This window comes from Spermophilus citellus (genome assembly GCF_964194105.1).
Source record: "Spermophilus citellus genome assembly, chromosome: 6".
NCBI classification, from domain to species: Eukaryota; Metazoa; Chordata; class Mammalia; order Rodentia; family Sciuridae; genus Spermophilus; species Spermophilus citellus.
In genome coordinates, this window is record NC_138187.1 from 164,922,826 (window position 1) to 164,948,196 (window position 25,371).

At 52.9% G+C, this 25,371-nt stretch overlaps 1 protein-coding gene across 3 annotated transcripts in view; it reads left to right on the forward strand.

Annotated features, from left to right (window-relative positions):
* LMX1A (LIM homeobox transcription factor 1 alpha) overlaps window positions 1-25,371 on the forward strand; it is a 128,544-nt gene continuing 103,173 nt past the window's right edge. Inside the window, exons 1-4 of one of the 3 annotated variants that reach the window (XM_081299976.1) lie at window positions 1-557; window positions 685-839; window positions 1,314-1,411; window positions 3,488-3,674. In XM_081299976.1, the coding sequence (XP_081156102.1) occupies window positions 1,336-1,411; window positions 3,488-3,674 (263 nt within the window). In that variant the 5' untranslated portion in view covers window positions 1-557; window positions 685-839; window positions 1,314-1,335. The other 2 variants (XM_081299978.1, XM_081299977.1) reach the window with 2 other exon arrangements.

The following is a 25,371-nucleotide window of genomic DNA, read 5'->3' on the forward strand; positions in this document are numbered from 1 at the left end:
TACACGTGGAGGGGAGGAAACTTTGCGTGCCCAGGAGGTCACAGCAGCAGAAGGGCGCACCCCGCTGCGGCCACGAGGTGGGCCGCGCAGCCAGGCCGAGAAACCGAGCCCGGCCGCCTGCCGCGGGACGCGCTCCCAGCCCCCCGCCCTGCGCACCCCACCCCCTTCCCTCGGCCGCGCACGCAGCGCCTCGGCCCCTGTCAGAAGCCGCGGGATCCGCCCCGGAGAAGCAGGGCCGACTTGCACCCAGGACCCTGGGCCTCCGCCTCCCCTCCTGCTTCGGAGAAGCATCCGGCCCTCCCCAGCTCCTGAAGAGAGGCGCGGGCTGGCCGGACGTCCCGACAAGGCCGGCCGCTCCTGGCCACGTCCCGGCCCGGCCCGGGCGCGCGGAGGAGCTGAGCCAGGGCAGGCGTTCGCTCCGGCTCTCTCTCGCCCGCGCGCCGCAGCCCGGCGGCTGCTCCGCCTGCAGCTGGGTGGCGACGCCTTCCTCCGTAGACGCTTCCCGCGGCATCCGCAACTTCACTCTGCTCCAGACCCCGGAGCGAGCTTGCCATCAGGTAAGGAAGACGGCCGGTTCCGAGACTCGCGCGGGCGGGCGTGTTTCTGAAAGTTGATTTGAAATGCATCCAAGAGCGAGCCGGGCCAGCCGCGGCTCCTCCCCAGGCGACTCCTTCGCTCCTGCAGACATTCCCGGCACTGGCCGACCGGCGGGAGGACCTCCCCGCGCGCCCAGCGCGCCCACTCCCGCGCGCCCCCACGCAGAGCGCAGCGCCAGGAGTACGGAAGCAGGCGGGACGACCCCGGAGTTCCTTCCTCTGCCTCCCTTCGACCCCAGGCAGGTGAGGGCCGATACGTGGTGGCTGGGACGCGGGCTGCAGACTCCGTGGTCCCTCGTGCCTGGGCCGGCCGCGCGAGGAAGGACACCCCTCAGTTCATCTCATCACCCGGTAGCTGAGTTCCTGCAGAGACGTCCCCTGGGCGCACTTTAGTACAGGTCGGGGCGGAGTCGGCCTCGGGATGGGAAACCTGGGGACGGGATGGGGGGCGGGGGTCAGGAGAAGGAGGAACACAGTTGGGGGCGGAGGCCTAAGTACATAATGCGTTGACTTCAAGCGGAATCAGAGCAGTCGGAGCCGTTCGCTGTGACTCGTCTCTCTCCTCCCACCCACATTTCCCTGGGCTGGACTCTACCCTCCTGGCTCATTCTGATCGCCCTGGACACTCCCTCCGTCCTCTCCCAGGAGTGCGGCAACTGCGGGCGCCGAATCCCAGCGGGCACGGACTCCAGGCGCGCCCTTTCCTCTCCTCTACAGGTCCTCCCGGCCCGGCTCGAACATGCTGGACGGCCTGAAGATGGAGGAGAATTTCCAAAGCGCCATCGAGACCTCAGCCTCCTTCTCCTCGCTGCTAGGTGAGTTTTCAGGCGGTTGTCCTGAGCGCACCCTCTTGCCGCCGGCCCGGAGGAGCTCTGGTCCCAGCTGACTGTGACCTGCAGGCCACAGGGCGCTGGCGTCTTTTCCATCCCCGCAGCGGAGCCCACTCCCTATCTGCCTGTCAGTCCTTCCCAGTCGCCCCAACCTAAATAAAACCCACAAGCCTCCCGGGCCTCATGCCCCGGGCACCGAATTCCCCAAAGTCGCAGGGGGCGGGAGAGTCTGCACGCAGGCGTTTGAGTGGCAAGTGATTAAAAATACTCAGGGCTGGATTTTTAATCATGAAGTTGATCGACGGCTCTTAAATGCCAACCATATCTGAGCTTCCTTAGTCCGAGGCCCCGAGCGCCCAAGTTCGAGCCGTCTTCTCACCCGCACCGACTCCATCCCCAATTTTAAGTCTTGGGTATGGCCGAGAGGCTTTTCCGGGCCGGTGGGCAGCGCAGCGCGGGGATTAGCCGGCGCGGCAGGGCCCTCGCCTCAGCTTTAATTAACTGAAGCTAGACCGCCGGTCCGGTGGGTTTCCTCTGGCCGCTCCTCCCCCAACCCCTTGGAGCCACCGAAGAGAACCGGCTCAAGGGACTCAGGAGAGTGACGCTCGCGGGCGTCCAGACCTCCGTCCAGGGATTCTTGTTGTGGGTCTCCCGGCTGCGCCGGTGCTTTTCGAGTTTGAGGAGAAGGGTGTTTTATTTATTTGCTCATTAGCGGGGTATATTTCCTTTGTTATTAAACCTCTTGCCTCTGTCCCTGACTGAGCTGCCGAGCGGGCAGAGGGCAGAGGACGAGAGGTTTGGGGGAGAAAGCCTATCCGGAGAGGACCCCCGCCCCGCCAGGCCCAGCGAAGCCACACGCCCTGCCTGCGCTCTCGGCTTCCCTTTCGAAAACGCGGAGCTCTGCCAGCCCCGCAGAAGTACCGAGGCCCGGCCCGCACTGCCCCGGGCCGGAGCGCGTGCGGACTTCGGTACGCCCTGGGCGTCGCATTTCGCCCGGTCCCTCCGCAGGGCCTCGGGTCGCTCCCAGCGCCCGAATCGTGGCGCGGGATCCCGAAACCTGGCAGGAAGAAAATGGAGAGCTCTCTGGCAGCTCTTCTTAGCCCTTTCGACCCCTCGCCAGAGCGACCGCCCTGCTTACAAGTCGGTGGCCGTCCCTAAAGGGAAAATCGAGATGAATATAACAGGGAAAGGGAGAAGGATCAGACCTTTGGGACACCAAGCCCAAGGGTGTCCTTAGGAAGGGACAGGGCCTCTTTAAATAATTGTCAAATGTGCCAACAAAGGCGGCCGAGCGTCACTCCTGGAAAAAAGCACCCCAGGCCCTCAAAGTGGAGCCAGGAAACACCAGAGGACCGGGGTAGGACGAGGAGTCCCTGACTGCGCTCCCGGTGCGCTGCAGAGCCTGCCGGAAGCCAAGTACCCTGGCCCTGCGGCATCTTCGCGTGCTTTTCTCTCCCTTCTATTTTGACACTTTTACGAAAAAACCCATCTGCAATTTGCACGACAGCCATGACGTAGCAGTTGGCGACTCATTAGTTTAAACAACACCGAATTTGCCCCAGGCAAAATGGTATTTTTCGGTACCCACGAGACTTAGGAAGAACGAGGAATTTTAGTTTTTCCTCAAAAAAAAAAAAAAGAATTTTTTTCTTCAATAAAAAATTATATTTTAACAAAAGAAATTAAAACTGTTTTAAAATAATTTCATTTTTAAAATAGTAGATGCAAACAGAGATTGAATGATTAGATTACTACGAGATAAACCTGGGAGAACAATTTTATTTGTAACCTAATTGCGCACATAAGGGGGTGTCTGTTTGATAATTAAAGGCCACTTCTGATGTCGGCTCCCTCCCCCGCTAGAGTTTAGACCTTCCTACATAGCCTCGGTTTATTAGAACTGTCACTAGGTTTGATTTTTCCAAGTCTTGACTTGGCTGACTATTAGGGGGCTTTCTGGGGCGAAGAGCGAGGGGTGGGAGGAAATCTGTGGGTCTGGAGCCGGTCTTGGTCGGGTTGGCGGCCGGGCGGCTGACCCGAGACTGTCTGTTGCGGCTGCAGGCAGAGCGGTGAGCCCCAAGTCTGTCTGCGAAGGCTGTCAGCGGGTCATCTCGGACAGGTTCCTGCTGCGGCTCAACGACAGCTTCTGGCATGAGCAGTGCGTGCGGTGCGCCTCCTGCAAAGAGCCCCTGGAGACCACCTGCTTCTACCGGGACAAGAAGCTTTACTGCAAGTATGACTATGAGAAGTAAGTGGCCGGCAGGTTGGGCGACCCCGCCCCTCCCCCCCCCCCCCCCCCCGCACTGGAATCCGTGCAGGGGGACTCTGTCCCCTTTCACCCCTGTCCTGCTCTGCAAGGCATAGAGGTACTCACCCACCCGCCCATACCTAGAATTGCGGCTAGCTTTAGGGATCTACCGACCGAGCCCTGCAGAAGCAGGAGAGCCCTGCAGAAGCATGCGGGACTGCTTCCATTCTTGGTCTGCTCGCCTAGGTTTGCCTCTTCCCAGGTCCCTTCCCGACCCGGCCATTCCTGGAGGCCACTCTGTGTGGACCTCTGACCCTTCCAGTACGGTCTCCGTGTTCACTGGTGTGTCCTGCGGGCTGCAGTAACCGGCGTGTCTCCTTGGTGGTTCCCACCTTCCCCGGTCTCCCGGCTACTCTTGCTCTTGTGCGGGGAGATGAGGCTGTGTCCACCTCAAGTTTCTGTCTCCTGTGCGCTTTCCTGTGGAATTTGTCGAAGGAGCCCAGAAAGACCCGACTGTAAATGGGTCTTTTGAGCCTCTGAGCTGAGAACACAAGCGGTTTGCTTTTCCTCCTTCCCCGTCCTCCCGGTTTCTCGGAGGCCCAAGGACTCCATAGGCTAGAATTTGGGACCTGACATGAAGCCCCCTCCTTGGCTCATCTGTAGCTCCAGTCTGGGTCAGCTTTCCGCCTGGCACTGGGTCAGTTCCCTGCCTCACAGGGAACGTTCCGGCAGGTATTTAAGAGTGCCAGTGATGACCTGGAATCTAGATTTCTGTAATGCCTAAGGGGCTAGGATGGGAGGGTTTCTTATTCTCCCCCTGGGGCAGACCTGGAGGAGCTCCGTGGAGTGAGGAGAGGGAACTGTGTGTTTTTTTTCCTCCTACAAAAATGATGGATCGATAGGGGCACTGGCTTCACAGGGCTGTGGAGAGTTTGGAGAAAAGAATAATGGCTGAGATGGAGCTCTGTTTTTGTCCATCAGGACTAGTATATGTCCACTGTGGGTGCCCATGCACTCTGCATTTGTTACTGTGAATAAAAGGGATGAGGAGGGAGAGCTTGTGTGCCTGAGAAGCAGCTCCTGTACTGTTATTTAAAACGCACAATGAAAGGGATGTGCTGGAGAGGTCTCTGTGAAACAGAAAGCCAGAAAGAGCAGACAGAGCGCCTTCCTTCCCTGTCGCCTGGGCTCCGAAGCATAATAAAACCTAGCAAAGTGACTAGATCGGTAACCACACGAAATGTTCTCTGCAGTGTTCCTTTGCCATAAAATGCTTGGATTTTATACCCTATTTGGAGAGCACCGGAGGCATTTTTGCTGTTGTTTTGATGGGAGAATAACATTACATTTCCAAGACCTTAAAAATACATTCTCAACTTTGGATGAGTTGGACAATACAGAAATGTGCAAGGAAGTGAGAACTTGTGATCATTGCCGGAGAGGGCTCTGTGGTTCACAAGGAGCTTTACTGCAAGTATGACTATGAGAAGTAAGTGGTCGCGGAGAAAGGCTGCTCATCTCTGATCTTGGTCGTCTGTTTGTGGCTGCAGTTGTCTGTACGTTCAGTACAGTTTTTAGGTAACTAAACAGATTCTGCCTACACAGCTTCGAGTAGCGCCTCGGATAAAGTGCCTGGCTGATTGCTCTGTTTTTTTCTCTTGCTTTTCATCTAAAGGTCTTGGCATTGTGAGGCCCCATCTTTATCTTTCTGCTTATAGATGACTGAAGTGTCCACATCCTTCAGGCACAACACTAGCAGATTCAGAAGTATTGGAGCTTAGGAAAGGATTTGGGATGTGAATTTCTATTCTGTTTGTTAAAAAAACCCACGAATCACAGAAGGCTGAAGGGTCAACACAGCTGTCTGGCCACTCAGATCTCCTCTAAGGAAGTCGCCTGTGTCAAGAGTTGAAGAGACAGTTGTGAAGTACTTAACACAACAATGTCCCTCGTCTCAGCCCTCCAGGTCTGGCGGGGCTTGGGCTTATTAGCCTGTGAGGGTCCCTTCTCCTCTCACAAAGCTATTTCTGCAAAGAGAAAATTGCAGGGATCAACTTGCCAGCTGTTGGCCAGAACCAAGACTTTATAGAGGGGTGTCAGCTACATTGTTCAGAGAGGTGCTAGGGTTTCAAGGAAGGGCTTGAGTTTTAATTTAAACATTTATTGAAACATGGATGTCCAAAGTCGATTTGCTTGTTGTCTTTAGCTCCTGGCATCCTATGCTATTGGCACTGGACTGTGCTCAGCCCATCAATTCGTTTTTAGATTCATTTATTTCTTTTGAAAGTTCCCTTTTCCTCTTCTATCCCTTATCCCAATCCTATTCTTTTTTTCCAACAAAAAAGGCTCTTTAACATACTTAATAATCTTAATGGTATTAGTCTGCATGGTATTGGCTACAGAAAAGGTGATTTAAAAAATAGGTTCAGGACAAATTTCTTTATTCAGTGAGCTTTTATCCAGCTTCTATGTGCAGACACTGGGCTAGGTGAGGAGAGGTCAGTCATAAAGCTCTCAGCACCGGCCTTCAGGCTGTGGCCCAGCAACTTCCGCCCGAGCAGGACTAGGGTGGGTTGACAGCTGTCTGGAATGATCAGTATTTATCCTCCATAGGGTGCAACTTAATTTTAGTCCTCTAGCTAATTGTCAGTTTTAGTTATGAAACATTCACAAAGAGCACTTTTTTCTCTTTAATATATTAATAAAAACAGTTTTGCTTTTTTGGTGGATCTCTTAAAATTTTGAGGCCCAGACATGGCCCATGGAAAGGAAAGGGGGCTAGGAGCTGAGGGGTGATGGCGTGACTGTGGAGCACTTACTCCATAACAAAGGAGTGTTCGTGCAGCACCCTGCCTCTAAAACTCATGAAGCTCGAATACTATTTCTGTACACTTAAGTGAAAGAATATCTGGCTGATGTGTGGTCCTCAGTGATAGTTGTGGACATGGTCTTCACAGAGTAGGTTTGCCAGAGTGATTTTACTCATTAGTGCATTTCTGGTTGTTGGGCAAGTCTGCATTGGAATCATCGGCCGTGTATCCATGCTGTCAGGCAGCCACTTAAAAAGTGAAAATTCTTTTCTATCCACTAGTTCTTGCACCTTCATGATGTCAAACGCCACATTTTTCTAATTAAAAAAAATGGAGTTGACAGTGGCATTTGGGACCAACAGCCATTCATTTGAAACCTTGGATGTTTTACTGAGTATTTGTCTCATACATTATGACACCCTTAGGAATACTTTATCTTCTGATTACCCAAAACAAATAAGCACTGAGGGCGAGGCTGCAGAGCTGATTTATGAACGCTGAGACTGGGGATGACTTTTGGGGCTCCCCTCAAAGGAAAGCAACTGGTTGGTTGGGAGGGCGGCACTTGGGACATTGACGACGCTGTGCTGTCCGATACCAGCATGGAAACGCCATGGCCGTGGGTGCTCCAGAGCTGGGTTTGATTGTCCTCCGTGTTCCTGCAAGTTAGCAGACAACCCAAATATTTCCCAGCCCCAGAGAGTCTATTTATATATCTGCTGTTCCCTATTTAAGTGATTCCTCTATGATCTGGTTTGTTCGGAGTTTTCCCTGAAGTTGTTCCAAACAAACGCTGTAGCTGGGCTTTACTCTGAGAGAAGAGATTGCTGAAAAACGGGACTGTGGTGACAAATGGATAATCAAGCCTTCTGGAAGGGATCCCACTTTTAAATCGAGTTTATATTGTTTCTTTCATGAGCTTGGCGGCTTGGTGGGTCCGGCAGGGCCTCCCCCACGTGAAGCTTTTCAGTGTCCCCGGGCTGTTCTGGACTTCCCCGGAGCCTGGTGGACCACACTGCTGCCCTCGGGGCTGTTCTCAGCATCCGACTGCGCCTGTCTGCAGCCAAGCCGGGAAGCCTTCTGCTCAGAGGGCCCTGGATGTTTCTGCTCTGCCTTTTGAAGCAGACCAACTTTCCAAAGAAAGGGACTCAAGTGGGAAAGTGGATGTCACACTCAGCTTTCTCTGTGTCTTTTTTTCGACCTACTGGTTGGCAGCCCCCAGGCAGGAACTGCTTAGGTAATGCTCTCTGTTAGGGTCAGTAATGAGCTAAGGCTGCATTGTGTCCAGGTTGTGCAGGGGCCTGTGTGTGCGAGGAGGAGTTTGGCTTTGTTACTGGGACATACTTGGAGATCAAAATTGAGCCTGCAGTTACTCAGAAAAGGAGTCACAGATGAAGCGACAGAGGCAATTGTCAGGGTTCTGCTCTACTTTATCTTTTGTTGGCCCCTTTCCTGGCACAATAGAATTTAAGGAATATAAAAATCAAACAGAGCGAGGTGATAAATTGACGTCTGCATTGGATCGTGGGGGCTTAGTGCAGAGCGAGCGCAGCCCGCGGCCCCACAGAGCTGGACAAACGGACCTATCTCTTTTCCGGTTTAATTTTAGAAGGAGATTGGAAACATTCCCTGCTCAGAGGTATTTTCTCTGTTTATATGTATTGGTCTCTGGGAAAGACTTCCTAGGAGTCTAAGACTTAGATTTTTTAAAAATAAAAGTAAATAGTAGGAATAGATATGAATAGTCTTTTGGGAATTAGAGTATCAGACATGGTTTCAGAGTATGCTTATGGGATTCCTTTGGTCCTTACCTAAGTAGAACGCATTTTAAAAAGTCATTGGCCCAAGAGGAGTTTCCCAGGCTGTGGGTCCTTGGACTTCTGTTGCCCACCTGACTGGGGGCGGCTGTCTAGATTCCAATTTCTGTGACAAGAACTTTTCTGATAGTTCATTCTTGTCTTGCTTTTTAGTTCCCTTTTTGCTTGTAACTTCTGTATCAACTGAAAGACTATTATTGATTTCAGGAGGCCTTTCATTGTTGCCTTTAATTCTGAGAAGGTTGTGGAGATAATGGTAATGAGAACAACTTCATTTATTAAATCTTCAGCTAATTATTTTTTTTATGGCCAAAGAAATTATTTGTGTTAAAGTAGTTAGAAGTGAGAAAATAGATGAGCCTTTAAAATTCTTTATATCACCAGAAACTTATTGAATCTTTTTAGGGCAAATGCACATTTCACAATGCTGATTGCTGAATTTCATCCTGTTCAAAGTGACTGGTATTGAATCATGTTAGGGGGATGAAGTACAGTTGTGCAGTCCTGGGAAGTGAATTGTGGGGGTACAAGGAGCCCTCACAACCAGAGGAGAAAGATTTTAAAATAAATTCTGCTCTAACTATAAAATCTTAGCTCTCCTTGACTGCTTTTCAAAAATTAAAAAAGAAACTAAAAAATAAACAGGGACTTTGAAATGTTCCTTGACATCTTCAGAGCCGGAGTCTTAGTCAAACCGCCTCAGGGCCAGGTGCCGAGGGCTGCTGTGTGGAGTGGAGGCGCCTCCCACCCTCTGCGCAGAAGGGGAGCTCCCTGTGGGCGCCTGTTCTGCTCCAGCGTGCAGGAGACTTGTGTGTTCCCCGAGATCTCTGAGGGACCCCACACTGGTGTTCTTGCCGGCTACCTCTCCAGACGTGGCTTGTAGGGGTGGGTGAATTTAGGAACAAAATGCAAAAAAGGTTCTGCAGTAAATACCAGAGGGGACAAGGGAAAGACCTCTCTCCCCACTGTGCCCCTTAGGATCGCCTGTGTCTGGAGCTCCTCAGGACACAGCTTTCTCCCTCGTTTTCTCGAGGCCTGGGACACGGGGCACTGTAGTCAGTCATCACAATTAGAATTAGTTGTGTTATCGCTGACCAGTGTTGACTACAGCTTTGCCGTGTCCTTGTCATGTCTTAAGTAAAACGTAGCCACCCGTCCTGCTGAAATCTAGCGAACACCTTCCAAATGTCAAATTGTTATTTTAGTAAAGCCCAGTGATCTGTCTCTATATTTTTACCCAAGATGAAATTAATAAAACTTCTGTGGCCCTGGCATTAATTAGCAGGAGGATTAGAGCTATATGGGCTAAAAAGGAGGCGTAAACACTGTAATCTTGCTACATGTTTGTTTTCACACTACTGAAAATAAATAAAATGGGACTTAGGGTAGGGATTAGGTTTCTTTTGGCACTGGATAGCAGATGCAGTTGGAATGCGGCAGAAACCCTGTAGTATTACTGAAGACACTGCGGGACCCGCAAACCCCTGGCTCCCTCCTCTGTGGGCCTAGGTGGTCCCAGCAGAATGGCCCCATCTGCATCGTTAACAAAGGATTGTGGGAGCCTACCTCTGTGCTGTTCTCCCCCACGGTGAACACGGCAACCACGTCCGTCCGCGGTAGAGCTTGTCACCTGGCTGCCACACACGGATTTGCTGGAATTTAATGAGACCATTGCCAGAGTCCCCATTATTGCAAACTAATGTCATAACAACTAAAATATAAAATAGGCCATGCTTTTCCTAGGTCAGTAACTGAAGTCACATGAGAGTTTGGTCTCTTCTAGCCTTTTGTGATTCCAGTTTGGGGATCCTATTTTTGGAGAACAGTAAATATGTCTGGCTTTTTTGACTTTGGGGCCTCAGTCTTGCCACACTATTGGATTGAGTTTTATCTTGATTATATCAGATTATATCTTGATTATAACTGATGACCCCGATGGGTATCTGACCACGGTGGATTGAACCATCTTGCCTGATCTGCTCATAAACTGTGTCCATACAAAAAGCCTCATCAGTGTCCAGCTTTGCTGGGAATGGACCCCAGGCTGTGCCTAGACTTCACGTCTGGCCCGATCCCCTTCTGCCTCCTTCTTGCTCCCCTGTGCCCTGTGCAACTCTGTTCAAGCATAAAATATTATTTAAACTTCATCTTATCAAATTCTCCATCTTCCCCCTGCCATCCTTGTGGACTTTTGAGACTCTTGATTTTCTCACTTGGGGGAACCTGATTTGCCTTTTAGATGCAGACAGTTGTCTGCCGAGGGTCACCAGGTATTGGGTGGGGCCCAGTCGAGTAGTGGACAGTGGTGTTATTCTCAGGTTTGCAGGGTCCCATGATCATTGTTCTTCAGGTGGCCATTTTGGGGACCCTGAAAACCTTTGTGAGTGTGTCAGCACCTTAGTGGATGCTGGGTTATGTCCTCAGGGTGTTTTAGTGGTCAGAGAAGTGCCTGGGCCGGGTGCTGTCACCAGCCAACAGGAGGAGTCTCTTGACGAAAAGCCCAGTTAGCATTCTGATGGGACAGAAACGCGTCGCTCTCACTCGGCTCTCGGGTGCTTCTCTGGACATGAGTCCCTGAGTCCTGCCTCTGGAGCACCAGGTTCTGCTGCTGCCAGGAGAGGTGCTTTTTGGACAGTGTCCGGTCCCTGCTCCTCACCCCTTCAGTTCCAAGGCCGCCACTCTTTGACTCTCCATTGGGTTACCTCCCCCATCCAGCCTCAGGAGGGTTTAACAGGATTTTTCAAAACAGAACAAAACAGAACACCCCCTCCTGAACTCCAGATTAGCCTCTTAAGCTCATTAAAGTTCCTTTAAATACCAAAATGTCGGGCTCCCGGGGACTGTCCCCCAAACCACGTTTTCATCTTAGCATTGTCACCCTTCATGGTGCAGCAGATTAGGGCAGCTCCCCGTGGGCCAGCAGCAGTCCCTCTCTGTCTGCTGGAGGGTCCCAGTATGTCTTTGTTTGGGCACCCGGACAGCCTGCAGTCCGCCTGAGCCCGAGTGGTCCCCATGTCAGCTTGGCCTGGGTGGCCAGCTCTGGACTGAGGAAGCTGTCATCTCTCTCCAGGAAGGGACCCAGAGAAGAGAGGAGGTGGAGTTGACAGTCACAGGGCCCCTTGGTCCCTCGGCTGGAGAGAGCTAGGAACAGGTGAGGGCTCGGCGGCCTGGGACGAGAGCTGTCCTTGTATGGAGGAGCTGGGCAGCAGCACTGGAGTCCAGCTCTGGGGCCCGCTGGGCCTTCCTGTCCGAGTGCAGAGGTGTTCCCGGGGCTCCGTCTCTGGCTGCAGATGGCTTTGCAGAGTCTCCTTAGAGCATCCTGCTGCCTCTCTGTTGTTTCAGGTCCCCTCCCCTGAGGCTGGCCTCGGGGAGAGTCTCCTGGTTTTGACATGGAACCAACCCTGTCTAACACAGCAGCTTGAGCGTCCCTGCGGCTGGCTCCCTCACCTCTGCTCTCGTCCCTCCCACTCCACGACAGGGCTACCCAGGACGGACAGCGACCCTGGGGGACCGAGAGCCCAGAGGGAAGACACCCAGGAGACCCTCCGTGCCACCCTGGCAGTGGTGGACTGGGTTCCCCACCCCTTTCCTTTGGCACTCTGGGCATCCCGAGTCGTGACTCTGTCGCCACACTGATTATCTACTCCCGTTTTTAGGATCTCAGCTCAGTTTCGGCTTCTCACTGCACCCATCTTGGGGCCCTTTGCGTTTCCAAGTGCCCTGGGTGCAGGCCGGGGTCTGCTCTTAGAAGCCTGTCCCACTGGGAGGAGGTCCTGCGCTGATTCACACTGGGCTGATGAGAATGTGCTGGCATTCCCAGGTGCTTTGGGTTGGAAAGCTGCTCAGTCAAAAGAATGACCTGAGGGTAGAATTTTAGACCTTAGGAGGCCAGTGTGGAGGAGGTCATCTCTGCAGAAGCAAGCAACCCTTTGCCAGGGGCTTCCCTGTTCAAATGGAAGGCTGGCGTGGTCACGCGTCCACCCCTTTTCTTCTAGGATTTAGTTCCTTTATGCTTTTTCATTGGTTTGGACTTTCAGGTTCAAAAGCCCCGGTTCACAGGTGGAAGAGGTTGGATGGGTGGCTATGGAGGGTTTGGGCCCTGCACAGCTCTCTCCATTGCTGAAAAAATAATTTGAAACAATTTCTTACTGTTAAGCAAGGTCCAAACCCCATTTACCCCATTTATACAAAGGAACATAATAATAATGATGACCTCATAGGGTCAATCCGAGAATTAAAGAAGATAACAAACACCAAGGCCTTTTGGAAACGTGGAGGGCCTGCAGGAAGGGACACTGCTGTTTTCAGGAGCAGAAGCCTGTGTGCTTGCTTAGGACAATAGTCACCTGGCATGGGCCAGTGGCTCTGGGGTCCAGCCTTTGCCGTGCCCGTCACTAGCCACTTCCTTGGGGAAGGGTCTCTTTTGCCCTGTGCCTTTTGCCTCTGAGATGGGGTAACCATAGTTCCAACTATGGCTTGGGCCGTCTTGGGTTAATATTTATATATAAAGTATGCAGATCAACGCTGGGCTCACAGAACTGCCTTACCAGGATTTGTTGGTTAAAAGTTCTATCCTTTTTAATTTTCAAAGAATTTCCACATCTACTTGGTAGAGGTTGAGCCTCCTCATCATGTTAAAAGCCAGCCAGGGAAGGGTTTTTATTCCACCCCACCCCCACCCCGCGATGCTGGGTTTTTATTGGTGCATTGTGATGTCCCTCTGCCTTTGATAGTTAAGGAAACTGAGGCTTGGAGAATTGAAGGACTTGTCCAAGGTCACGCTGTTGGTGGAGAGAGAAGCTGGGTGCTGTCCCCGCAACTGACCCCGGTCCAGTGGCCTATCCACTAAGTCACACCATCTGCTGCTTGAATTCTGGTGTTCACACCCCAGTGAGATCACAATTCTCAGTCTGTCCTGTGGCACCAGCTCTTGGAAAACAAGTCCCCACCTGCTAGATACTTGAGCTTGAGGCAGCTTTCCGATGGCCAGCTGTGTGTTGTATTCTGTGGCTTTGGAGGAAGTTTTAGGATTTGGGGATCGCCTTCCTGTCTGTGTGTGCTGGGAGCTGCTGGTGTATGGCCATCACTCCTGCTGTTCAGCACCCTGCAGAGTGTCCTACCACCCTTTCCTCTCCCGTGCCATGTGCTGGCCCTCAGGGCCCATCTTGCTTGGCTGGCCACCCCACGGGGAAATGAAGACAGGTGGACGCCATCCATTTCCCTCTCTCGGCTCCCAGGGTTTGCTGCTGGCGACTTCTGGGCTAGAAGCTGTCTGCACACTTGGCAGCAGCACTGTTCCACACCAGACCCAGAGCCTTCCAGAGACTGCCTCCACCCGGACCAGCCAGCAGCTGTCCATCCAGGCCTCCATAGCCCCATCCAAGTTTTCTTCTGGACTCCTGTCTTTCCCAGCAGTCCCGGCCTCAGCTGCAGGAGACCCCACCGTGCCCCATGAGGCTGATTTCCAGAACCTGCCTTTGTTCATGAGATGGTGCTGGGCCTGGCTGGACCCACACAGTGACAATGGAATTCCCGTGTTTCAGGAAACTAAGTATTCCTTTATTGCAGTATTTCTCCCTCTACTGCCAGCACTTTTTTTCTCTGAAAACTAGTCCCAGTCAATTTGGGAGAGATGAAGTGTATGTCTGAATTTAATCTTTGTAAACTGCTGTTTAATGAAACTAGAGATTTCAGGTAATACACTAGCAGCAACTGGAATATGATTTACTGAGTTGTGTGTGGATTTCTCAAATTTAAAATCACATGGATTCATAAACAATTAGTTCAGTAATTAAATAGCTCATCGTTCATTAAATCATCAAATACACTCATTAAATTCTTGTATGCATCAGATGTGTAAAAATGTATGAAACAGAACACTGATGTATTAACAGTCTAGCGGAGACTGCTCAGAAATGTAAATTAAACAGATGCTTAAAAAAAGAGTAAAATTGTTTTCAGAGAGAGATGGCCTGAGGGACAGGGGCCCAGCTTACTAAATCCCTTGGTCTTGCATGGTGTGGTGGTGCATGCCTGTAATCCCAGCAGCTTGGGAGGCTGAGGCAGGAGGATCTTGAGTTCAAAGCCAGACTCAGCAACTTAGCAAGGCCTAAGTAATTTGGCTAGACCCTGTCTCTATAAAGAAATATTTAGAAAAGCGCTGGGGATGAAGTTCAGTAGTTAAGTACTGCTGGGTTCAATCCCTGGTTCGGAAAAAAAAATGCCTTGGTTTTGTGTTACTCTGTGTTAGTTGTGCTAGTGCTCGTCACAGATGGAAACGTGTCTATGTGGTGGTTTTGTCGACTGTGCCAGGAGATCGTCGTAAGCTCTGTGAGGTAGGCAACTTCCGGTTCTGTTTCTCAGCGCCTTATCTCCAGCCTCAGGCACAGTACCTGATGCAGGGGGCATTTGCAGAAGCCATGTGACCTGCTCAGAGTTGTTGAGAAAGCGTCCCCTGGTGAGGTGGAGGGAAAGAAGAACACATGGAGATTCCAAGTAAAGAAGTAGCAGGGAGTCCTGAGAAGGAAGCGTGTCGGCCCTGTGGCCGCCAACTGTGGAGACGGTGGTGGCCACAGAGCCGGGTGCTCAGGGGCAGGGCTGGTTGTAGGCTGCACCCTGGTGCCGAGCCGTGGGGTCGGCAGATAGCCGGCAAGGATCTCTCAGCCATGGAATGACGAGGGCCAGTGAACAGAAAGGCACCTCTTGTGGCAAGTGGGGCACCAATGGGAGTCTGGGCAGAGACGGCAGAGAGGACAGCAGGCAGCTGAAGATAAAAGGTGGGGAGGGGAGCTCAGGTGGGGCAGTGGGAAGGCAGAGAAGCTCCCAGTAGGGTGTGTCGGGCTTGACGACTTCCACCTGAGGACAGGGGTGGCAGGGGAGGTCTGGGGACAATGCAGAAGGGCTGGGTGACAGTCTTTCCTGAGGTAGAGAATTAAGGAGTGGGCCGGGTTTGGGAGAGGCAGGGTGGGTGAGGAGGGCGTTGTGGGCGTGCTGAGTCGGTGTTCAGTGGAGATGTCCCCGGGGCAGCTGTGAAAGCAACCAGGACACAGATCTCTACACTATGCATTGCCCTGTCAACGAGGGGACAGCAGAGTGCCATGGGATTGTGACAGTCAACTTTTTTTTTTTGGTCTCTGTGACCAAAATACCTGGCACGAACAACTTAGAAGAGGAAAGGTTTATTTTCTTTCGTGGTCTCAGGGCATTCCGTCCGTGGTTGGCCAATGCCAAGGCAGAAGCATCATGGCAGAAGGGCATGGAGAGGAAGCTGCTCGGCTCATGGAGCGGGGAAGCAGAGAGAAGAGGGGAGGGGCTGGAGAGAAGGTAGACCCGGTGACCTGCTGTCTCCAGTGAGTCCCCTCCCAGTGGCCATCCAGTAGCCATGGGTTCAGGCCTCTGAGGATGAGGTCAGAGCCCTCAGAAGCCCTCTCTGCCTCGTGGCCCTGCTCCGCCCCTTGCTGCCTGGGGACCGACCTTCACTGCACCCACCTTGGGCCCTCAGGTCAGCCCCTCACAGATGCTCTGTGGCTAGAAGAGGCCAAGGACGGAGCCTGGGAAGCACCAGCCTCCAGGAGCCCCGGAAGAACCCGGGACAGAATGGAGGAGCAGAAGGGACACCAGGGCGGGGGGCATTCCAAGAAATAGGGCCTCCTCTTTGCCCCCGGAACTGTCACTTAGTCCCTGTGACCCTATAGAGTCGTTCCATGGGGGTGCGGATCCAGAGACAGCACAGCCGTCAGTAGGTGGAGAAGTAGGGGGAGAGCCCAGTGGGAGGAGGCTGGGAGGGAGGAGGGTGCCGGGAGGGCGGGCAAGGGGAGGGCACAGGTGGGGGTGTGAGCGCCCTGAAGATGGCAGTGTGCCACCCAGGGAGGAGCCATGACGGGGGGGGGGAGAGGTGGCACCACAGCCAGGAGCAGGGACCCGGGGAGGTGGCACCACAGCCAGGAGCAGGGACCCGGGGAGGTGGCACCACAGCCAGGAGCAGGGACCCGGGGAGGTGGCACCACAGCCAGGAGCAGGGACCCGGGGAGGTGGCACCACAGCCAGGAGCAGGGACCCGGGGAGGTGGCACCACAGCGAGGAGCAGGGACCAGGGGAGGTGGCACCACAGCCAGGAGCAGGGACCCGGGGAGGTGGCACCACAGCGAGGAGCAGGGACCCGGGGAGGTGCCACCACAGCCAGGAGCAGGGACCCGGGGAGGTGGCACCACAGCGAGGAGCAGGGACCAGGGGAGGTGGCACCACAGCCAGGAGCAGGGACCCGGGGAGGTGGCACCACAGCCAGGAGCAGGGACCCGGGGAGGTGCCAGCACAGCCAGGAGCAGGGACCCGGGGAGGTGCCACCACAGCCAGGAGCAGGGACCCGGGGAGGTGGCACCACAGCCAGGAGCAGGGACCCGGGGAGGTGCCACCACAGCCAGGAGCAGGGACCCGGGGAGGTGGCACCACAGCCAGGAGCAGGGACCCGGGGAGGTGGCACCACAGCCAGGAGCAGGGACCCGGGGAGGTGGCACCACAGGGAGGAGCAGGGACCCGGGGAGGTGGCACCACAGCCAGGAGCAGGGACCCGGGGAGGTGGCACCACAGCGAGGAGCAGGGACCCGGGGAGGTGGCGCTGTTTGGACTGCTCCTTTCTGCATTTCCCTGTGGACTGGCCAGAACTGGATGTGTCTGGACAGAGGCTTCTGCACTCCTCAGGCCTCCCCCAGGTGGCCGCTGCTTCCCGGGGACTGTCTCTGCCAGGCCTCCTGGCTCATGGGCCTGGGGGTGGCGCAGCTGAGGCCATTCCTTCCTCTGTGGACGTTCGCTGGTCTTCTCCATGTTTCTGTTCCTCATCCCCCAGTGTGGTGCAGGGGACACCACTGGCCGCTTCCCCAGGATAGGCCTGAAAGGCGTCCCTAGGCTAGGAACTGGTCACTTGTGCTTGACAAAGAGGCCATCCACGTGCCGGTCACTTGAAGAGTCTCTGCATTCTGTGCGCCCTCTCGAGGGAAGGGACCTAGGATGTGGACACCATCCTCTCTTTGTCCCTTCCACAGTAGCTTGCTGTCTCAGATGGCTCTGTCCTATTGTCCTGTCCACTTGGTTGGTATCTTAAGGGCTTTCTGTTGCTATGACAAGTACCTGAGAGTGGGGACTCCGGAGGAAAAGGTGTCTTGAGCTCACAGTTTTGGAGGTGGAAAGTCTAAGGGCAGGTGGCCTGTTGGGCTCTGGTGAGGGCCTCGTGGGCCAGCGTCCCAGGGTGGGAGTGTGTGCTGGACAGATCACAGCACCACGAGGAGCTGGAGGGCGGGGGGTGGGCGATGCCCTTTTACAACAACTTGCTCTCACGGAAGCTGACTAGGGTCCCTCAAGGGCCTTGCCCCAGGGGCTTAGTGTCCCCCACTACGTCTCGCACACCAAGGACCAGGCTCCCAGCAGTGAAGGGTCATCCCAGGGGTGTGGCCGGACTGCAGGTGGGATGGCCTGGTGGGCAGGAGAGTTCGGGGTCTTTGAGTGGGTGCCCTGTCCTCCTCTTTGGCTGGGCAGATTACTCACCTTCTCCGACAGCACGCCACGTGCTGCTTTGACCTCGAGCTCTCTGAGGGCTGTGGGGTGGTCACTGAGTGTCAGCTGTGTGCAGCGCGTTCACCTCTTGATGGGACAGAGTAGGTGGGAGCCCTTCTGCAGGCCTAGGGAGGCTGTATCCTGTGGCCCCAGGAGAGAAACGGAGACAGGGTGCGGAGGCCAGGCTCCTGGCTGAGGAGGGAATTGGACTCAGCTTGGAGTTGCTGGGGGGCTGAGTACTTCCCACGGGTGCTGCCGCTGTGGCCAGTAAACTCAGTGGAAAGGATATTAGGATGGGTTATTCGATACCATAGCCATCTAGCTGATTCATGGAATGAATTTTTCTACCTGTCAGCTGGTTGTTAGGGCTTAGTTTAGACTGAGCTCAATAGTTCTAGAAGGGAGACTTGGGCAGGGAACTGTAATACAAATTGCAACCCTTAATGATGTATTATTTTTCAATTTCCCCGTTGACAGTTAAAGAGCAAGGGCCAAATGGAGTGCACTCTTTTAAATGGCAATGTGGCCACAGTGGGACTGTTGGAAAGCCATTAGTAGCCAAGCCAGTTAATATCTGCTCAGGTAAATGCTCTCTATCACTGGCCCCTTTCCCCAGCTCAATTATTAAAGGATCAGAGGACTTCCCCAACGAGCTCCCTTAAAAGTTTAATGATGTGGAGTATCGCAGAGGCTGACCTGTCACGGGGAAGTGATTGCAGCCTCGCCCCACGTTGCTGGTGAGTCACAAGAGAAGGTTCTGGAGCTCACGTTACCTGCGACGTCTGTGCAGCCCTGTGCCGTGGGGCCCAGGGAGCTCTGTCCTGACTCGGGCCAGGCTGGGACACGTGGAGGGAGCGCACATCCTGCCGTGGCCGCCCAGTCAGAGTGCACCTGCCCCTAGTACCTGCTCCTTCTCAGCCTGCATAGGGATTCCAGGGAAGCTGGCGGACAGCTGTGTCCAGGGTGCTGTGTTTAGGGTGCTGTGACGTGACGGTGCTGAGGGGCCAGTCCCTCCTCAACAGTCCCCTGCAGTCTCCTTAACAGGCAGTGCCTGCCTTGGGTTGCCTTTGTTGCCTGTGTGCACAGGGACACACACGCAGGCACCCCGTTCCCGGTGACCGAGGGTCTGTGTATGTGGCAGAGTCTAAGGTGCAGCCTGTGGCGGGGAACGGAGTCAACGTCTCTGTATCCCTGGGGACCCGCCATGTCCTCAGGTGCTCCAGCACCGAGGAATAAGTAATGGAGCTGGCCAGCCAGGAGCAAGCTGTGCTCAAGGGCCTTGGCACATAGCAGGCACCTGGAGATGCAGGTCTGTGGTGGGTGGCAGGAGAGGGCAAGGGTGTCATGGTCTGGGGCCTGGCCCTTTCCAGAGAGGTGGCCTCTGTCCTGCCCAGGGTCCACAGTAGGAGGTGATACGCCCCACTGACCACTAAGGTATTGACTGTTACTTAGAGGAGCCGGATTTCAAGGGTCGCTTCTGACTTAGAACTCTGCTTGGGGTAGGGTCTACTTGGTGTTTATTTATCTTGGCAAGCCCACTCCTTATTTGCTTGTTTTAAAGTTTGAGTTTAGATCATCATCATTTTCTATCTTTTCTTCTAAAAGGTAGACCGATTTTGACTCATTTTTTTTTCTTGCTCTGAAATTAATTATCATTTACTTATTGTTATGTTTAGAGTAAGATTTATAATTGTGGCCCTAATCCTCAGTCTTCCTTCTTTCCTTCTTTCTTTCTTTCCTTCTTTCTTTCTTTCCTTCTCTCTCTCTCTCTCTCTCTCTCTCTCTCTCTCTCTCTCTCTCTCTCTCTCGGTTTTGGGTAAAACCCAGGGTCATTTTACCACCGAGCAACCTCCCCAGTCTCTTTTTAAATTTTATATCTTGAGACGGAATCTCGCTAAGTGACCCAGCCTGGCCTTGACTGCCTCAGCCTCCTAAGTGGCTGTGCCCAGCTCCAACCCTCAGCTTTGATGTGTCTGAAAGACGAACTTTGACTCCTCTTCGTCCGTCTGCGTTGTATCGAGTGCCTCACGTGTGCCAGACTAGGTGCCGGGAGTGTGGCAGCAGGCTGTGATGCAGAGCCCGGTCCTACTTGCATACGTTCTGGAGGGGAGGAGAGGCGGTAACGAGCCACCAGTGACCCTCCCCACAGCTGACCGTGCTGGACCTTCATGTGCTTACTCAGGGCCCCCAGTGCCTAGCTGACCCTGTTCAGAGTGGCAACTCATGCCTGCCACTGGGTCCCCTTCCCAGCCATGGTGGCGTCTGGCTGGCTGCGGTCTGCAGCTCTAATAGGCCGTACGCTCACCGTCTGCTGACTGTGGACCCACTGCACGGTGGGTCCTTGTGGGTGCTGTGGGAGGCCTGGAGCAAGAGCCAGCAGGACCGGTGCAGGTGACCCCTGAGGTGTGGTGGCGGAGGGACTGCAGCACAGGGCACAAGAGCCAGGCTGCCCTGGACCTGGCGAGATCAGGCTCTGCTCATCAGTGCATTGCTTCACTCCCTGGTAACGTCCTCAGAGGCCAGAGGGGAGAGGGCCGGTGAAGGAATGGGGCAAGGGAATGTGGGTACTGTTGGCCCCACGCAGTGGCCACACCTGTGACCTGCAACTCCCGAGGCTGAGGCAGGAGGATGGTGAGTTCAGGCCAACTTGGGCAACTTAGGGAGGCCCTGTCTTAATATGAAAAATGAAAAGCGTTGAGATGTGGCCCAGTGGAAGAGCACCCCACGTTCAATCCAGTAATGAACCCCTGCCCCCAGCCCCTGTCAGTGCAGTGGTGTTGGTAACTGGGACTCATCATGGGGAAGAGGGTGTACACTTGGGTTTTATTTTAGGTTACCCATGAATCCCTTGAACTATTTCCATAAGTGATGTATATGTGTATGCATGGAGTGTATAAGTGTGTGTGCACATGTGTGTGAGTGCATGAGCCTGTGTGTGTGACTTCACGAGTGTGCACAGGTGCATGTGTGTATATTGTGTGCATGCATGTGGGTGCATGGCTGTGTGATATGTGTGCATGTGTATGAATGCACCAGTGTGTGCACGTGTCTGCATGTGTGTGAGTGCATGACTGTGCACTTGTGAATGTACACATGTGTGTACGTGTGTGCATCTGTGTGAACACACCAGTGTGTGCATGTGTTTGCATGTGTGTGTGCATGAATGTGGGCGTGTATGAATGCACCAGTGTGTGTGCATGTGTGTATGTGTACATGTATGTGAGTGAATGAGTATGTGTAAATGTGTGCATGTATATGAATGCACCAGTGTGTGCACGTGTTTGTATGGGTGTGTGTGTGAGTGCATAAGTGTGTGTACATGTGTGCATGTGTGTGGACGCACCAGTGTGTGCATGTTTGCATGTGTGCATGTGCGTGAATGCATGAGTGTGTGCATGTGTATGAATGCACCAGTGTGTGCACGTATTTGCATTGTGTATGTGTGTGCACGCACCAGTGTGTGCGTGTGAATGCATGAGTGTGTGTGTGCCCACATGTGTTTCTCAGGGCCAGGTCCATGGAGTTTCCAGATCCTGGGGGCTGCCTGGGACCTGTACGTGGTAGGCTCAGTGACCTGGAAGGACACCACAGTGCTAAGCAGTGGGCAGGCCTCCTGCGTGAGCATGACATGAAGATGGAGGAAAGCACACGTGGCCCCTCTGCCTCCTCCACACGCAGACCTGGGTTCAAGTCGCAGCCCTGGTGATGTTGAGGGACCCCATTTCTTTACATGTGTTGTGGGGTTGAGGACGACTGTGGTCACAAGGTATGTGGGGCGGTCCTCAAGCGGTGGCTGATCACTGACGACTTGCTAGCGCTCGGCAGCACAGCCCCGTGTAGGTTATGCCCACAGCTGTCTCTCTCTCTGGTCATTGGTGTTTCTCTACCTGGAGCCCCCAGCATTGCCCTTCCAAGGGTCCTCAGCAGCTGTGCCTGATATTTTATAAGGCTATAGAAGCAATGGATTGCCTTTCAAAGTAAAAACACAGACTCAAGAAAGAAAGATTAAGAGCAAGAAATACTTGGTTTGAGAGGCAGGAGTGTCCAAGCAGACGGACTCTGCGTACCATTGTTGGTTGAAGGGCACTGACCCACAGCTTCTGCCGTGCCACCGAGCTTTGCCTGCACCCCAGTCCTACATGAGTGACAGTCCGGGCTGGTCGAGGGGGCTGAGGCTCTTCTTTGCAGGTGGTCGTGGGTGTTGGCACTTGGGGGCTGGACTGGGCTCTGCTGGCTTGAGCGTAGCTTGGCTTTAAGTTGCACTGCAGGTCTGGCCCCGCTCTCACAGGGACGCGCAGTGAGGTGGCTATCGAGCTGTGATCCTCTGTGAGCAGGGTCACAGTGCGGCCCCCCAAGTCTGTGGCACTTTGGTGAATGGACGTATGCTGGAATGTTTAGGTGTGTCTGTGGCTTTCACCTATTTATGCACATGTTTTACAGCAGAATTGAGCCTTTGAATTTGTATTTTAAAAATCACCTGCAGTTTCAACCCCATGAGATTCATTTGGAAGGTATCATGCTAAACTATAAGCAGTCAGCTTTCAGAACTGATAGAGAAAGGTCATACTTTAAATAAACAATACAAGTCATTTCTAGTTTGCAGCCTATTTTCTGTCTTCCATCTCAGAATGCAATTTATATAAAGTGGTCTCCCCCAACAAGGCCTCACACAGTAAGACCTATGGCAGAGTGGAGTGTCAGCCGCAGCATTCAAGTGAGGAAGCTCAGTGCCTGCTCGGGGAGCCCGGGTGGGAGTCCCTTCCTCAGGGCCTGCCTGAGCAAGCTGTGGCCCCTGCGGTGGGAGCCAGGTATTCCTGAGGGCTGCTGCCCCTCCCAGCTGACCAAGAGCCTGGCCCGGGCCCCGAGAGGAGAGCGCCCTGCTTGTTGCACCGTGGCCGTGCTAGCAGGGCAGAGGCATGGCCTCCCCTCCACTCCTCAGTGGCCAGGACAGCTCGAGCACATGGGCATTGGATTCTGGCTGCCGAGTGAGTCACGCGGCCAGGCATGTCCACCCTGAGCGCTGGAGTGAGGCCTGCTTTGCCTCTTGCACTGAGGTGCCTGCGCCACAAGGGCATGCGATGTCTTGGGCTTTGGTTTATTCATGTGGAGAGTTAAGAAGAGACATGGCCGACCCCCAGGAAGGATGCACATTGTCCATGAGGTGACAGCCATGGATGTGGCCGTCACGGTTGGAGGCCGCTGTGACGGCATCCCAGGAATTCCCCGCATCTGGTCATTTCTCTTGGCCTTTCAGTGACGCAGACGCCTACCTGCAGTTCTGGCTTTGTTGCTGGGTTAGCCGTCGGCCGTCTCAGCTGGACGCTTTGCGCTAATCGGCCTGGACTTGGTGGTGCAGCCGTCCATGGTCCTGGCCCAGCTCTGGGCAGCAGCCCATCTGTGTCTCCCTGTTGTCCAGTTCTTTAGCCAAGCTTCACTGGTCACTGGGTCGAGCTTCTTGTGTTGATTTCCCTCTCCTAGGGAGACGCCAGTCCACTCACATCACGGGAACTGGGAGTGAGACACTGTAAAGGTGCCCCAAACCATGAAAGCCGTCAGGTCATGGGGTCTTATGGACACTGCAGGATCGTGGACCTGCAAGGAGTGCCCAGTGTAAGCCTGTTCCTCAGTGACAGGAGCCAGAGCCAGAGGGTGTTGTGTGTGCGTGTGTGTGCGTGTGCGTGCGCGCGTGCGTGTGTGTGCGCGTGTGCGTGCACCCACATGTGTGTGCATGCACGTACATACACACTTGAACACATCCTCTTGCTTCAAGAACTATGAAACTTTGCTGGAGGCTGAAGATGTGTAAAATGAAACATGTAGACAACTTATGACTGTATGGTTTAGGGAAAGTGGAGTGAACTGTGTGCAGTGGAAAATCTTCAAAATTTAAAAAAATATTTTAAGTAAAGTCCAAATTTAAAACTCAAATGAAAATAAACTTAAAAGTGGAGGTTGACACCACTTGAGATTTGGAGGAGCGTCCCAGTGAGAAAGGGGGCTTGAGGGGAGCCTCGGAGAGCGGAGCCGGATGCGGAGAGGGTGCCAGGCTGGGAGGCAGCCGAGAAGGCAGCCTGAGGCCTGGAGCCACAGTGCCTTTGAGATCATATTTTTCTTTACATCTTTGAGTAACGGGGCCCCTGTGTCCTGCAGGCCACAGTGAGATGGCACTAAGGCTGGCACCCTGCAGGCGAGCCCAGGGCTCCTCACGCCTGGCAGCGGCTCCGCCCGTGAGGCGAAGCTCTGCAGACGCCCCTGCTCTGAGCACCAGCTGTGCACAGGCCAGGCTTCCGTGAAAATGTGAATTTAAGCAGTTTTGGGACAGTTCTGTTGCTGCTTAGGAAGATTTAAGTCAGTCTTCAAGAATAAGGAATGTTTTCTGGACACAATTACCTGAAAACTCCATCTGACTATTTGACAGAATGAATGTTGACTGAAGAAAAAAAAACAAAAGCAATGATGGTTGCATCTGTTTGGTCACTGTTCCCTCCTGCGATCTCTCCTGGGTGGGTACACATGAATTTGACCATTAACTACTGTAATTATATCCTGAGCGTAAAAATATCTAGATTTTACATGTTTATCCATGCACCCATGCAGATATTCATATATGTGCAATATCATTGGGTTTTAGAAAGGGAAAGTACTTCACAGATAATGCAGAGTAAAATAGTTAAAATTAGGAAACAGACTGCCTGATTTCTGATCATTACTTTTCAAGCATATCTCTTATAGTCACTATATCGATGAGTCTTACTTTGTAAAAATCTATTCTGACAATCTCTTTCTTTTAATTCAAGTGTCTAGTCCATTAACATTTAATGTAATTATCAATATAACTGGATTCAGGCCTACCATATTGATATTTGTTTTCTCTTATATTCTAATTTCATTCTGTTTCTTTTTATTTTTTCTTTAGATTAATGGATTTTAAAGGGATTTCATTTTAATTTACCCATTGCCTTTTTGACTATACCTCTTTACACTATTATTACACTAGTTTTGGTGGGTTCCCTGGATTGTAGGATATTTTCTTAACTGGTCACCCTGTATTTAGAGTTAACCATTGACCACCCCTCACAGTGTGTAAGACATTGGAGCTGTATGTAACTATTCTCTGCCTCTGTTCTTTTTGCTATAGTGGCCAGTCTTTTTCTCCCTTGGTTTTCCAGAATTGATGATTTGTATTGATCTATCTTGGTTCATTGGCACTTTCTCTGAATCTTCACTGAACGATTAAGCCAATCTGGTGAATTTTTTCCTGTGAATATTGTACTTTTTCATTCTAGAGCCGCACTGCTTAGTGCTGTAGCCATGAGCAACATGTGTCTATTTAAATCCAAACTAATTAAAATGGAATAAAATGAAAAATCCAGGCCCAAGGTTGTCCCAGCTTCCTTGCAAGTGCTCAGTGACCACGTGTGACTAGTAGCACTGAGAGGACAGCAGAGGGTAAAGCATTGCTCTCGTGGCAGAAATTGTGTCGGGGCTGTGGGTAGCTCAGTGGTAGAACACAGGCTTAGCATG